At 37.8% G+C, this 14595-nt stretch overlaps 1 protein-coding gene across 2 annotated transcripts; it reads right to left on the bottom strand.

Moving 5' to 3' along the window:
• Nucleotides 1-6504: 6504 nt before the first annotated feature.
• Nucleotides 6505-13732, bottom strand: pyroxd1 (pyridine nucleotide-disulphide oxidoreductase domain 1). Of its 2 annotated transcripts, none has more exons than XM_016271423.1 (13): nt 13715-13732; nt 11821-12008; nt 11658-11738; nt 11358-11477; nt 11150-11278; nt 10991-11064; nt 10278-10447; nt 9708-9793; nt 9503-9605; nt 9301-9413; nt 8786-8908; nt 8551-8688; nt 6505-7701 (listed from the first exon to the last, which is right to left on the bottom strand). In XM_016271423.1, exons 2-13 carry the CDS (start codon nt 11890-11892, stop codon nt 7453-7455), a joined length of 1458 nt encoding a protein of 485 aa, XP_016126909.1. In that variant the 5' UTR covers nt 11893-12008; nt 13715-13732; the 3' UTR covers nt 6505-7452. The 2 variants fall into 2 exon arrangements, with proteins under 2 accessions (XP_016126909.1, XP_016126908.1); XM_016271422.1 differs by lacking the exon at nt 13715-13732 and adding an exon at nt 12100-12216.
• Between the last annotated feature and the right edge of the window lie 863 nt (nt 13733-14595).

Raw genomic sequence — 14595 nt, 5'->3', positions numbered from 1 at the left:
AAACGAGGCATTTGTTGCATCCAGTGGGGACATAATTATGCATTATAATGACTTATACAGTTTTTTAATCAAAGATTAACATAAAACCATGTCTGCCTTTGTGATTGGAGAAATGACAAACAACAAGCGCTACTCTGCACTGCTCAAAACTCGCATTTGAATCGTCAGTGGCAAACTCTTTAAATATGTAAACATACTTACAGTCTGTGAATCAGAGCAGCCGGCATTGTAGTCTACTCTACCAGGATCAGGAAACAGTCCTCCATAAAATGTGCTGCACACATCTGAATATTTGGGTTGAAGTGTTCTGGAACAGTATTGTAAATACAACTTGACCACTGATTTCTAGTCGTGTCCTCTTTCGGAAGGCCAAACAAATTAGTTTTCGCTTTCACAACGAAACAAAGCGTCACACACGGCGGCCTTGAGTGAGCAGAGGCCGGCTTGAGTGAGCAGAGGTGGGCGGACTTGAGAACGGTGCGGCCACCGGGCTTGCGGCAACCACATGTGACGACCCCGGGCTGGACTCCACTTCGTCCACGGTGAAAGCCGATCCGACAATCCACAGCGCGAAGTTTATGTATTTCCACAGCGACCAGCACAGATCAGCTCTAGGCATGACGAAGCGGATATCGTCCTCTTTTGGAAGACCAAACAAAGTAGTTTCGCTTTTACAACGAAGCACACAGCGTCTTCACGACATGGCGGCAGCAACAATACTACAGTGAGAATAAAAGTTATGCCTTCTTTCTTTGCGTTAACATTTGGGCGGCGTTATGCAAATCTTCCCACATCGTGACGTAGACATGTGGGGGCATGTTAGAATGAGCCGTTTTAGGTAGGCGTGGTTGACTCTTAACTTTTATAAAGAATATCTCTTTGGATTTGAGACTTTAATCTTTGCAACTTTCCAGATCTTCTTTATGCACCAAGAGCTTGTAACACTTCAAAAAAACAGGAACAATTTAAATCGCATCATATGACCCTTTTAAGACCAAATGTTACCTGGAGGAAATGGATGTGATCATCTTGGTGTAAAAGCTGCTCCAGCTCAGCGTCTCTCCTCTTCAGATCATCGATCTCCTGCTCCAGCCACTTCAAGAGTCCTTCAGCTCAACTCACTGCAGCTTTTTTCTGATCTCTAATCAGCTGTGCCACCTCAGAGCGACGTCTCTCAATGGAGCAGATCAGCTCAGTAAAGATCTTCTCAATGTCCTCCACCGCTGCCAGTGCAGTGCGCTGTTATACGACACACAGTCCTGACATTAATCCAGCAGTGAGCACAGCAGTTGCTCACTGCTCAAATCTCACCTTGTGTGACTCCACAGTCTCGCGTTCTCTTTCTGATGGATTATTTTCTTGAACTCAATCTTTGCTTTTCCTGTAGTACAGAACAAAATAGCTTACAAGTTGTAGAATTTTAGATTCCCCTTTGTTTTCGGTCTGTCAAATAATTAATCGTAGCAAGTCAATACAAGGTCTACACAAATTTTGACAGCAATCATGTCAATCATGACAGTCATGACAACAATTAGTAACGTAATCTATTATACACTGTAGGTAATATAATCTGATTACTTTTTGATTAATTTGACAGTTCTTTTTACCTTAAATAATAATAAAAAAAGTTTATATATCTTTTGAAAGAAAAAGAAAAAAAAAATATATATATATATATATATATTTTAACTGCAGTTCCATTAAAATATCCCTTAGAAAATGATTGATGTGCTGCTTAGCAATTATTTAAAATATTATTTAGGCACAAATGGAGTAAAGCAGCTGAAATAAATGTTTGCATTACAAAATATGTTTGTTTTAATTTTTATACCATTCCACACAAATAACCCATGCACTTCTGGTCATGACAGTAGATGTCTAACAGTTTATCATGTTTATGAAGATCATCTCCTGTAGCAACCGTCCAGTGGCATCCATCAAGTTGTGCTTCTTACCTTTATTCTTATGTTGTTATGTTGTTCAAGGTGATTTTGACAGTAGAAGTTGAGACACATCAAGCAGGACTTGTCTGCTTTGTATTTCTTTTCCAGTGCAAATGTCTCACTCCACATCTCCAGGTCCAGCGTAACAGTGAGCAGAAACAGCAGAATAGCGTTTTTTCTTCTGTCTTTTTGCATAAGACACCACATTTTTGGATAAGTCAGGTCTTAGAGTAAAGGTCTGCCTGCACTCAGTGCACTGGGCGCAGCTTTAAACTCCCTTCTGAACATCTTAATTCCAGCAGCCTGTAATACAGTTCAAAAAGTAAGTGTTTTCACAGGGAATTGTCACTGGATCCTTCAGTAGATCATGATAAACTGGGGCTGGTTGCATAAAAGGATTAGACTAGTCTTACAAGTTTTCATTCAACTGCATTCATTCAAGACTGGCCATGATTTTTTTTTTTTTTATAATTCAGTTACATTAAATCGTAGATTAGTGAAAGTGGAATCTAAAAATAAGACTTATTACCCCTTTGCTAGTTGGTCGAACTCGTACTTAAGACACAGTCTTAACATATAGGCTTTAGTTTATGCAACTGGCCCCTGGACAACTGAACTGGTCCTGAGCCACTGAAATGCTAGCTTCTGCCATTTGACAGAGACGTACAACAGCTAAAAAAAAAAACGTACCTCTTCCCATGAATTGAAGAGTTTCCAGTTTCAGTTATTGAGAAAGTCAAACTGTGAGAATGCAGAGCAGACAATAGGTGGCGCTCAAACCTCAAACACTATTTTCTACTTCTGCTGTGGATGCTATAAACACTATTGACAAATACTAATAATGATATGCTTGTGCTTATTATTTTTATTTTTTTTAACCAGGGCAAGGATGTTCATGTTGGCAATGCATATGTAGTGACCACTTGGCAACCACCTCTAAATTGTGGTACATTTCTGTCCCTGCCTGTAAGTGGATTTTAAAATTAGTAGTTTAATTTTAATGCACTGTTTTGATGTTATCATCACTTAATATTGAGACTTATATTTATGTTTTGCCTCGTTTTACTCCAACAGGCTGATGCATCATTTTACTTATATGCAAGTCAAGTCACTGGACCCTGTGTGTAAGTTGTTGTTATTAGTGGTGGTGTCTTCAAATAATGTGATTCATTTTGGAAATGTCTTTGAAAAATAAATCGTTTTTATACAAGATTTTGCCACTTTTTATTTGGTTCATTTAAATGGTAATCACAATTAGGCTTATTTTCTAAGTTTAAAAATGTTGTCTTTATCTAGATAAAGGTTGTATACTTAACTAAAACAAGAAATAACATCCAACACACACAGACAGGCTATACGGTGTACATTTCTTGTGTTCCAGTTTAAGTTTTATGCATGTGACTACAAAACAATTTCATGTATTTATTTATTTTATTTCTGTAATAAATTGGAACTGTTCATTGTTCCTTATAAATTAAAAAAAGTTGAACATATTAGTCAGTTGGTTCAGTTCAACATTTTCTTTTCTGGCTTTTGATAGGCATTAGTCAGTAGCTTAAAAAAATTAAAATACAAATTATACCTGCTCCCTGGTTCAAGTAACAGTGTCCTGTTTAACTACTCATAACACTAAAGGGTTAGTTCACCCAAAAATGAAAATTATGTCATTAATTACTCACCCTCATGTCGTTCTAAACCCGTAAGACCTCCGTTCAACTACGGAACACTAATTAAGATATTTTTGATGAATTTTGAGAGCTCTCTGACCCTGCCATAGACAGCAATGTAATTACCATGATCAAGGTCCAGAAACGTAGCAAAGAGATCGGTAAAATAATCCAGGTGACATCAGGGGTTCAACCGTAATTTTACGAATCTATGAGAATACTTTGTATGCAAAGAAAACAAAAATAACGACTTTATTCAACAATTCGTCTCCTCCACGTCACCCTGGTGCCATTTTGGAGAGTATCCACTGAACGCAAACAGCGTATGCTATTCTGTGTCAGCTGTGCCACACGGATACATTTTCTACGTTGTTTACGCTTTGATTTGATATAAATCCTTCAAGCCCAGACAGGGGTAAATGGTGTTCCGAGCCTCAGCGTCACGCAAGGTAGACATCTTAGAAGACAAAGCAGGCAAATAAATTACCTGCACTTTAAAGGGGGTAGAAAGAGATTTAGGCATGTAGCCCGATCTCGGCCGGAGAGTAACACTGCAGTCCCCAGGCCCAAAGCGAATAAAATCGCTGTCCACTGAGAGCGCATACAGATCTCCTATGCGCTTAACAGAAGCAAGGGCAAGAAGCAGAGCAGTTTTGAGGGAGAACTCCCTCATAGCAATGGATGCTAAGGACTAGAACAGCGCTGGGTCCCACGGCGGCACCAGCGGTGGTCATGGGGGATGTAATCTCCTCGCTCCCCTGAGAAATCTATCCACCAGTATGTGCCTCCCGATCGACTGCCCATCAACCGGGGAACGAAACTAAGCAATAACAGCCACATAAACCTTTAGTGTTGACGGTAGACTCCCATTATCTAGCCTGTGCTGCAGAAAACGTAAACATCTGACATGGGACAGCTCGTCGGGTCGATATCTCTATCACAGCACCATTTCACAAACACTCCCCATTTAAGAGCATAAAGACGCCTAGTAGAAGGTGCAACGAGACTCTGAGCATGTCAAACACACAGGCAGGCAGGGTGCTTAACCCCTTGTTGCGAATCAGCTCATGGGGAAATATGAATAATTAACCATAACTAGTTATAATTAACTATTCATAGTTTAGATCCGCTGTTATATTAAAAAAAAGAATATATAGTGTGTTGGATTGGTCCAGGCGCTACACCCTCTAGGACCCCTGAAGTAGCCACAAATGAAGGCTCCACAGCTCTGGTCTAGGGTGCCATATTGCTTGAGACAGCAGGTCCCTCCTTAGGGGGATTCGCCAGAGGGGAGCCACCAGCATCTCCCTGAGGTCCGGAAACCAAGGTTGATTCAGCCAGTGTGGGGCAATGAGGATCACCAACGGTCTCTCTTCCCTATGCATATTTCAGATCTATGGATGCAAACCAGTCCCCTGGATGGATTTGTGCCAGGATCTACTTCAGAGTTGTCATCCTGAACACGAGCTGTGAAGTGCTCCGTTGATGGGTCTCAGGTCCCCCATCTCTCTTGGGTACCACAAAATAGCTGCTGTAAAACCCGCTCTCCAGCTCACTCGGAGGGACTCGCTCTATCACTCCTTTTGCAAGCATAATGTGAACCTCCTGTCTCAAAACAGGGGCATTTTGAGGCAGTGACAGTGACGGAACCACATCATTGAAATGGGGAGGTCTGTGTCTGAACTGTAGGGAATACCCGTGTTCTATTATGCTCAGCAACCAGTGCGAAATGCCTGGAATAGCTCTCCTTGTGTCTAGGAATGGACATAGCAGTCGAATCTCTCCGGTTGCTATCGCTGGAAGCAATGTTTGTAAACTGGCACTCTGTCCCTGCGAGGCTAAACGCACTGATGCATGCAGGTCTTTCACGGTGTCCGCATCCATGTCGCCACTGTTCAGGGACTTCAGGAGCTTAGCTTGAAAAACATTCAGCATGGCCATTGTGTGGGCTCTGGTTCTATCAGTCTAGTCTTCCTAGCAGATGACGCGAGTCTGAGGACCGTCGTTTTCAATAGGAGACTTCAGCTATGAGAGTCCTGATGCTATGGCTCCGGACCTCGGAGGGCAGGCCCCTCTGGGGAAGAGCGGTGTACACTGCATCACACGGTGCCCGTCTCTCCTCAGTGCCCTCAGGAGGTCAGTCTGCCAACCCTGCCGGTGTTCCAGGGAACAGCGGTCTCCGGCGAGTGCTTCTCTGTCACCGCCCGGAAACGTAGCGGTGCTGACTGATTCCCTTAGTAGATTATTTGGCAGCGTGGAAACTACTGCCAAATGTGTCACAGTGGGTCCTGCACACTGTAGAGAGAGGCTACAGAATCCAGTTGGTTCTCCTCCGCCTCCACCTCATCTGTACGCTTTTCCCCCAATTGCTCTGCTCCCGGGAGTTCTGGAGAGAGTGCGCCAGGATGGGGTCTGTCTGCTGCTAGTAGCCCCGTTCTGGCCGGGCCAAGTATGGTTCTCAGACCTGATTTCCCTTCTCGACGGCTCTCCATGGGAGATTCCCGTCAGGAGGGACCTCCTCTCACAGGCGGAGGGCACGATTTCCACCCCCTCCCGGAGCTGTGGAAGTTTTGGGTGTGGCCCCTGACGGTGCACAACTCGCAGCTTCCTGTATCTCATCCGAGGTTGTGGAGACCATCCTCCAATCCAGAGCTCACTCAACGAGGAAACTGTATGCCTAGAAGTGGAAGCTTTTCACTTCTTGGTGCGGAGACCGCCAGCTTGACCCAGTCAACTGCCCAGTTGGTACAGTTCTGGAGTTCCTGCAGAACAGATTCTCCGCAGGCTATGTGTGTAAAATGCCAGAATGTTTATATAATACAGGTTAATGCAGAATTGGGAAAGTATTTTTGCAAAAGGTTGGGATTTAATGCATTTTAGAAGACAAAGTCATTTAATGTTAAAGTGTTTGAATTTAACATTTATTTTCACCCAGATACAGTAAACACATTGGAAGCTCACTTGAAATAGTGATTTCCCTTTCACTCAGATCACAGAATTAATTACCAAAAGGATCATTATGGGAGTTGGAGCTCAACAGACACATATCCCAAAAAACTGAATGCCATGTTGTAAATAAACATTACTTCAGTATAGCTATACATGGACTTAAATTATTACTTGCCTCATGATGTGAGAGCAGAGCACTTCTAAATAACGAATCAATAAATATATATTTTTTGGCAACTCAATAGTCCATGTTTTTCTTACTCTGTTTCTCAATGTGCATTATCCATTGGTTACTTATAATAGCTCATAGTTCCCTAAAGGAATAGTTCACCCAAAAAGGAAAATTCAGACTAATCATTTATGCACCTTCACCATCGTTCCAAACCCATATGACTTGGAACACAAAATGAGAAATTTTAAACAAAGTACTAGTCACTATTTTCCTATTTACTAGTCACTATTGTCACAGACAGCTATGGTTTTACAAGACTTGATGAGGAAAGGAAATGCAAATGACTTGAAATATAGTTAATGGACAATGTGGCTTTTGTTTGCCAAAGATGAAAATCATACGAGCTTGGAGCAACATAAGGGAGAGTGAATTTTGTATTCCACTTTTGGGTGAACTACTCTTTTAAAATACTGCGTGCAATTTCTGCGCCCCTAGTTGTGACAAACAGAATTGAAGTCTGTTTGTTTGTGCTCCGAGCACGAGAATATTGCCAAAGGCAACAGACTGAGGTAGGACTTCCTTCCTGTTGAGCAAGATAGGTGTAAGATTGTGGAGAGTTTGAAAACAATTATAATTTTTGAACTTTTTATTGGTGGAACAGAAATTACACTGTGCAGCTTTAAAATAACTATCATCTGTGTCATTGGCTAACCAGAACGATTCAGTCAAAGTAGTCTTCAATGTCAATATTAGGATTAAGAAGCTCCTCGCCATATCGGGATAAGTCCATTTGGTTGAGAATGAGATTCTCAAAAGTTTCCTCTAGGTCCGTCTCTCCGATAAGGACAGCTCCCACCATTCGGCCCCCAGTCAGAACCACCTTCACATACTCCTGCCCTTTTGTACAGCGCACAAGAAGCTCATGGTCCTGACCCAAACCCTGAGCATTAAACTTGCCTAGCAAAACCACCTAAAAAATATGACAAAACAGACATTAAATTATTGCAAAACTGATAAAATCTGAAAATTACTTTTGTGTCTACCAATCTTAATTCAATTGCTGGACTTGAACTTTAAATAATGTAGCAAATAGGCTGCAGAATTGTAATTAAAATATTAAAATTAATAATGCTACATTATTTAAAATAAATAAATAATCTTACCAAAAAAAACAACAACCGCAAATCACCCATAAACATGTTATCGCACAACATATGGAGTGTTTACAAAAATATTTTACTTTAATTTATATACCTTGATTTTAATTTAATTATAATTTATTAATTATTGTTTTATTTTATTAATGTAGTTTGTCTTTTTTCATATGACAGTGTTCATGTCACCAATATAATATAATATAATCATACTGAGGTGCAATTCTCAAAAGCTAACTATGGTTGTTAGTTCAATTGAACTCAATTGGTAATAACGGAACTTGTGACCATAGTTGCTTTTGGGAAACACGCCCCTTAATGGGTTCAATAAAAACAATTGTATTGATGTGACCAGAGACACCTGAAGTAGTCTGTCCTTTTTATTTAACTCACATCTTTGTCACCTTTTCCACTCCTGAAGAGTTTGCATCTCATATTAATTTGCATAAAGTTTTGCTTGTGAAAATTACTTTGAATTGCAATTAAGCAAATTCAGTCATTCCAATTTTGACTCGAAGTAAAAGTGAGACTTTTTTTTAAATTCTGAATTCTCAGGCATTAAGTCTGAGAATACAACAGTATGTGCAATTTCTTCATAAAGGGAGGTACCAACAAGAAGAGCACAATTTTTTTTTAAAGAAATGGACATAAACAGAAGGACTCACCTTGTAGTTGAAGAATTTGGTGATGTGTGAGAACAGCTCAAAGCAGAAGTCCAGCTCTATGGCCTCCTCTTGCACATCTGCAGCCATACAACGCGCTGCGTACCAGCCCATCTGACGTGCCTGAGTCCACAATCGCATCTTATACATAACAGGAGAGAAGTTTTAGAAAGTCAACCCTTAGTACATAAAAAAAAAGATGCAATGCACAAATACAGTAACATAGGTGCAACTGTACCTGTTGCCAGAGAGCGCTGGGCTCCCAGCCTGCAGTACACACATCTCCAGCCGCATATACATCCTGTTCAGACGTCCGCATATGATCATCCACTCTCAAACCATGATCTTCTGCCAGCTTAAACTGGAATGGGGCACATAAAATGCACAAGGCTTGAATTAGGGTGAATTGGGCCACATCTTGCTGTTCATTTCATTGATAAAAGTAGCCTGATTTTCCTAAATTTACCCTAAAAAAAAACAGAAAATATACATATTTGAAATGTTATTTTATGGATGCACTGACAAAGCCAATATTACAATAAATAAAATTGTATAGTAATTTGTATAAATAAAAATAAAACTAAAAACTAAAATCAACCAAATTCAAATTATATATATATATCCAATATTGATCAATACTATGTAATATTTACGTATACAATACAATAAAAAAAAAGACTACTAACATCACTATTAATATATAACATTAAAAGTGAAATAAATGGGTAAGTTCAAAAGGACAATCATTTTTACATTGTTGCCATTGAGAAAAGGATCAGTGTTTGGCACGACGCCTGTTGCACTGACGACGAAATCACAGCCATAAATCTTTTTGTTGGTTAACTGAACATAAGCTGGCCACAGCCCTATGGTAAGGAAAAACAAATGTAGTTATTTTAGCTGTAAAACACTGCAGCTTAATTATTATAATTATTATTTTTATTATTAGAATAACCTAATTCTGATGTATTTGTGTTGAGTTTGGACTGTAGGAATTCCTGTTGGGTGTAGAGCTTGTCAACCGCACACTCATATTCTACATGGACTCCGCTGGAATTCTGAGAAATGAAGGAAAAGAATCAGAATATGGTGAAAAGTGACAATCATCCACCATGTTGTGTTGACTAATGTACAATTGCAAAAATATAGTGGATACAAACCTGCACTGCTCCTCTTAGTTCAATCCCCTCATGCCAGTCTGGGCCCAAGGCACTGCCAAGCTCTCCTGAAGCCCCACTGTGGCCTGCTATGAAACATACACATGTGGATGCACTTAACAGAATTCGTGTTTTTTTGTTGTTTTTTTATCAGCTTGTAATTAAACAAAATAGTGTGGTTCATAAGTCTTTACTATTCAACAATGTAGAAAATAGAACAAAAATTTGTAAATGTGAGAAAAGAAGTGAATATTTATAATTAATTATATTTTATTCATTTTTGATGGACTTATTTTGATTTATTTGTTTGTTTGTTTGCTGTTAATTATTATTATTAAAAGGTAGTAAGTAGTGTATGTGTCCAAACAAGGACGGGTAGTGTTCATACTACGTATATTATGACAATTTAAGTAAAACTTTATTAATTTCTATTTTATTAGGGAGAATACAGGTTTGCCCCTTTTTTTAATATACATTTTTCTTGACTTTATTACAGCAGCACTCTTTTCATCAAAACTGCCAGAAGAGGACAGCAGTGCTCATTGTGTGGGAGTGTGTAAGGTGAATTTATACCTCCAGTCTTGTCAGTAGCATAGCGTGCTCTCTTGCAGGGCAAAGACCTATCTTTTTTGTCAGCCCCCAGTGAGGGAATGAGAAACTGAGCAGCTCCTGCATCAAAGAATGTGTTTCCTATGGCTTTATCCTTTATAGCCCAGATCACTTCGCAACCCTCTACTTCATACCTACAGGAGCACACAGCAGGTATTATAAAATATCTCAATACATCTCCCTCCCTCTCTCTTTTTTTTTTTTTTTGTTACATTGTTCTGTTTGCATTTGGACCTAGACATCCAAACAAAAGTTTGGACATACCTACACATGCTTTAATTATTACTTATACTGTAGTAAAATCATCAAAATATGAAAATACAAAATAACACAATGAATTTTGAAATAACACAAATGGGAGTATTTATTTTACTTTGGTTTGACAACATAATTTCAATTATTTTTCACATTATTGATAATAGTAAAAATAATCAAAATACAAAATAACACAAATGGGAGTAGAGGAGTTATGTAGCAGAAAATTATAAACATTAATTACATTTTAATATTACAGTTTTATATAATTTAATACATTTTTATTTGGTAAAAAATAAACAATTTATACACAATTATATTTGTCTACAAAGCTAATTTCAAGCATTTAAGTAACTAATGGTATGCTTTTGTGTTTACATCGTAGATCCCGTATTATTAATATTAATGATTCATATACTTACACCAATTCTAATGCGATTCCTCCATTGCCAATGACTACTATCCTTTTAGCCTTTGATAAGCGCTTTTGAAACTCCTGTGAATAGCATAAATCATCCAACCATGTTCATGTTTGTTATATTCATATATATAATATTCATTATTAATGAGCTCCGGTGTACCTGAGCACTGTCTGTGTCTCGTATGCCCAGCACATGAGGGTTATCTTGGGTGAGAAGCTTGGGTCTGGCTCCGCTGCAGATACACAGCTTTCTATAATGAAACGTCTGGCCATTCTCTGTTTGTAAAAGCTGCGGGAAATTGAGAATGTGATTAAAAACCAATTTGGAATATTTTGGGAAAAGAAACAAAGTGTTTGTCTTAACACACATGTTCCTTGGCTCGCAGGAGTTTGACTGCAGATTGTACGACTTTCAGATTGGGATACTTTTCTTCTAAAACACTGGATGGCTGTTCCTCGATATCAAATTCTTCCAAGGTCTTCGACACCTACATAGAGAAAGGTAGTTGACAATGAACTTTCAATATCAAGATTTCTCGTTTAGGGATGTGTAGTATTACATATTACATTATATTTACTACATATACAACAGGTATATATATACAGTATATATATATATATATATGAAATTTTGTTTAAATTCGAAATGTCAATGTGAAATATCAAACCTGTTTGAAATTTGTAACCGTCTTTACTAAGGGTGAGGCTGTCAGAAGATAAACTTCATCGGACGTGAACTGCGACGCGATCTGCAAAACGTTTTTAAAGTTATAATACCAGCCAGTTATTATCAGACCAGTCATTAAAGATCAGTTATCGATGTGTTCGTACCTGTTCTGCACAAGTTACGCCTGCGATTCCTCCACCGACGATCACAAATGTGACTTGCTTTTCTGAAGCCATTGAACATCAGCACATGTCCTCAGCTCCGTGTGCGGTACAAACTTTATGTCAGGCTGAACGACACCACTATTCAGCTGCTTGGTTTTTGACACTTTCTCAATCTTTTGTGGTCTCTGCTAGAAATACACAATCATATCAATCACTAAAAAGACAGGTATGAAGAGCAACCTCATTCCGACTGGAGTCTGGTTGGACTTCCATGTTTACCTTTTTCAGCTGACTACGGAAAGCGTTAAGGGTCAAATATTATGCGCTTCGCTATAAGAGATACGTAGTGGAGCCCTACATGAATTATCCAATGTTTTCCCAAATCTGAACGCTTGCTTTCTTGACTAACACTTATTGGCAAGATATTCAAATGTCAAAACCCGTCGTCTGCAACCTACAGACTACACTAATTATAAGTATGTGATTAACAAACAAAGCACATTATGTATGTCCTTGATTAGCCTATAATTTTACCTGTAGTGTGTTATTTGATATAAAATTTAAAGTTTATATATTGTTAATAGGCCTATAACATTTTGTTATATTGTATGTTATTGTTAATAGAAATTGCAACATTACAACTGTGTTTAAATATGCAATACAAATACTAGTTTCAATATAAATGACATTAAATTGTTTTATCATAAATGCTTATCAGTACAATACACTTTATCAGCAATACACTTTAACCACATTTCAAAGACAATAGAAATAATTCTGAAATTGCATTTAAAGATTTTAATGTTTTACTATTTTTCTTTATTTTATGAAGAAAGTACTTAGAGAAATTAGCCTACTTAAGTGGGTCAAAAAAGCACTCTTAAGTTCAACTTGCATTTAATATACAGGTGCATCTCAATAAATTAGAATGTCGTGTAAAAGTTCATTTATTTCAGTAATTCAACTCAAATTGTGAAACTCGTGTTTTAAATCAATTCAATGCACACAGACTGAAGTAGTTTAAGTCTTTGGTTCTTTTAATTGTGATGATTTTGGCTCACATTTAACAAAAACCCACCAATTCACTATCTCAACAAATTAGAATACTTCATAAGACCAATAAAAAAAACATTTTTAGTGAATTGTTGGCCTTCTGGAAAGTATGTTCATTTACTGTACATGTACTCAATACTTGGTAGGGGCTCCTTTTGCATGAATTACTGCATCAGTGCGGCGTGGCATGGAGACAATCAGCCTGTGGCACTTTCTTGAATCGATTTTGCTTGACAACGTGCATCTTTTTCTTCCACACTTTTTCCTTCCACTTAACTTTGTTAACATGCTTGGATACAGCACTCTGTGAACAGCCAGCTTTTTTGGCAATGAATGTTTGTGGCTTACCCTCCTTGTGAAGGCTGTCAATTATTGTTTTCTGGACAACTGTCAGATCAGCAGTCTTCCCCATAATTGTGTAGCCTAGTGAACCAAACTGAGAGACCATTTTGAAGGCTCAAGAAAACTTTGCAGGTGTTTTGAGTTGATTAGCTGATTGGCATGTTACCATATTCTAATTTGTTGAGATAGTGAATTGGTGGGTTTTTGTTAAATGTGAGCCAAAATCATCACAATTAAAAGAATATTTAATACACGAGTTTCACAATTTGAGTTGAATTACTGAAATAAATGAACTTTTCCACAACATTCTAATTTATTGAGATGCACCTGTCTATTTTAATTTATTAGAGTTCTGATTTTTTTTTATACATTTTTTTTAAAATTGTAAATAACATGCAATTAAGTGTCCAAAAACATTACATTCAGTTTGCATTTGAGTATGTTCTTTTAAAAAATATTATTTCATTCAAATACAAAATGGCAATGTGAAATATCTAACCTGTTTGAAATTTTGGAGAGGCTGTCAGAAGATACATTTATTCTGATGGAAAGTGCAATGTGATCTGCAAAAAAAAGTATCTTTTTATTATATTATATTTATTATTCATAATATTTTTAAAATTATGCTAAACTGTATCTTTTTCACAAGGGAAGTGAACAATAATGGAGAAAGTTATTTAAAATATTAGATTCATAAATTATAGTCTTATTTATACTACACTTATATGTGTTTACATTTTAATTTCAGAAGCCTGTGATCAATTATACTGCTTAAATGAATAACATCATTATGAAAAGAGTGTGAGTTGGCTTGGGACAGTGGTTTTGGGTTGGCTGGATCATTGTTTAATAATTGTATATATTTTTTTCATATTAAAAGTAAAATTCATATTACAAATTATGTTAATACAGCAAAATTGCAATAGAGTTGTTCCAAATATCAGCACTGTGATGCACATGCTGAGTGCTGCAGGTAATTACAGCTGGTGACCGGTATGAAATGGTATAAATGTAATGTCCTCTGATTTTATGTCTGAAGAGTGTTGCTTTTATGAGTCACCGACTGAAAATAAACCAAGAGTGTCAAATGTCAAAAATGAAAAAAAATATATATATATCAGGATAACGTATACACAGACTTGGAAGTGTTATCTGAATTACTGCTTCAGTGGCAATAATGTTGATATGCCCTGTGAACATGTTAAAACATTGCCCCAAATGCATCAACCCCCTTATTTGATCCACACAGAAAGAGCTGCCCCTGGACATGAGGATAACTTAAGTTCATTGTATAGGGAGTTCATATGGTAATATTCTCTTCTCAGAATATGCATGGGTGATTTTAACCTAATGAACTGCATGTGTGGCGTGCTGTTTTTG

The sequence above is a fragment of the Sinocyclocheilus grahami genome, unplaced genomic scaffold (assembly GCF_001515645.1).
Source record: "Sinocyclocheilus grahami isolate Dianchi unplaced genomic scaffold, SAMN03320097.WGS_v1.1 scaffold62.1, whole genome shotgun sequence".
NCBI lineage: Eukaryota > Metazoa > Chordata > Actinopteri > Cypriniformes > Cyprinidae > Sinocyclocheilus > Sinocyclocheilus grahami.
Note: the sequence above shows the minus strand (reverse complement) of the source record. Positions and strands in the feature narration are given on the sequence as shown.

Bases quoted from the DNA above. Each gene is read 5' to 3' on its own strand.
- pyroxd1 (XM_016271423.1), bottom strand. From the start codon at position 11,892: ATGGCTTCAGAAAAGCAAGTCACATTTGTGATCGTCGGTGGAGGAATC. The intron at 11,065-11,149 runs GTACACCGGAGC...TGCTATTCACAG, and splicing joins GAGACACAGACAGTGCTCAG to GAGTTTCAAAAGCGCTTATC. The intron at 10,448-10,990 runs GTAAGTATATGA...GTGCTCCTGTAG, and splicing joins GGAATCGCATTAGAATTGGT to GTATGAAGTAGAGGGTTGCG.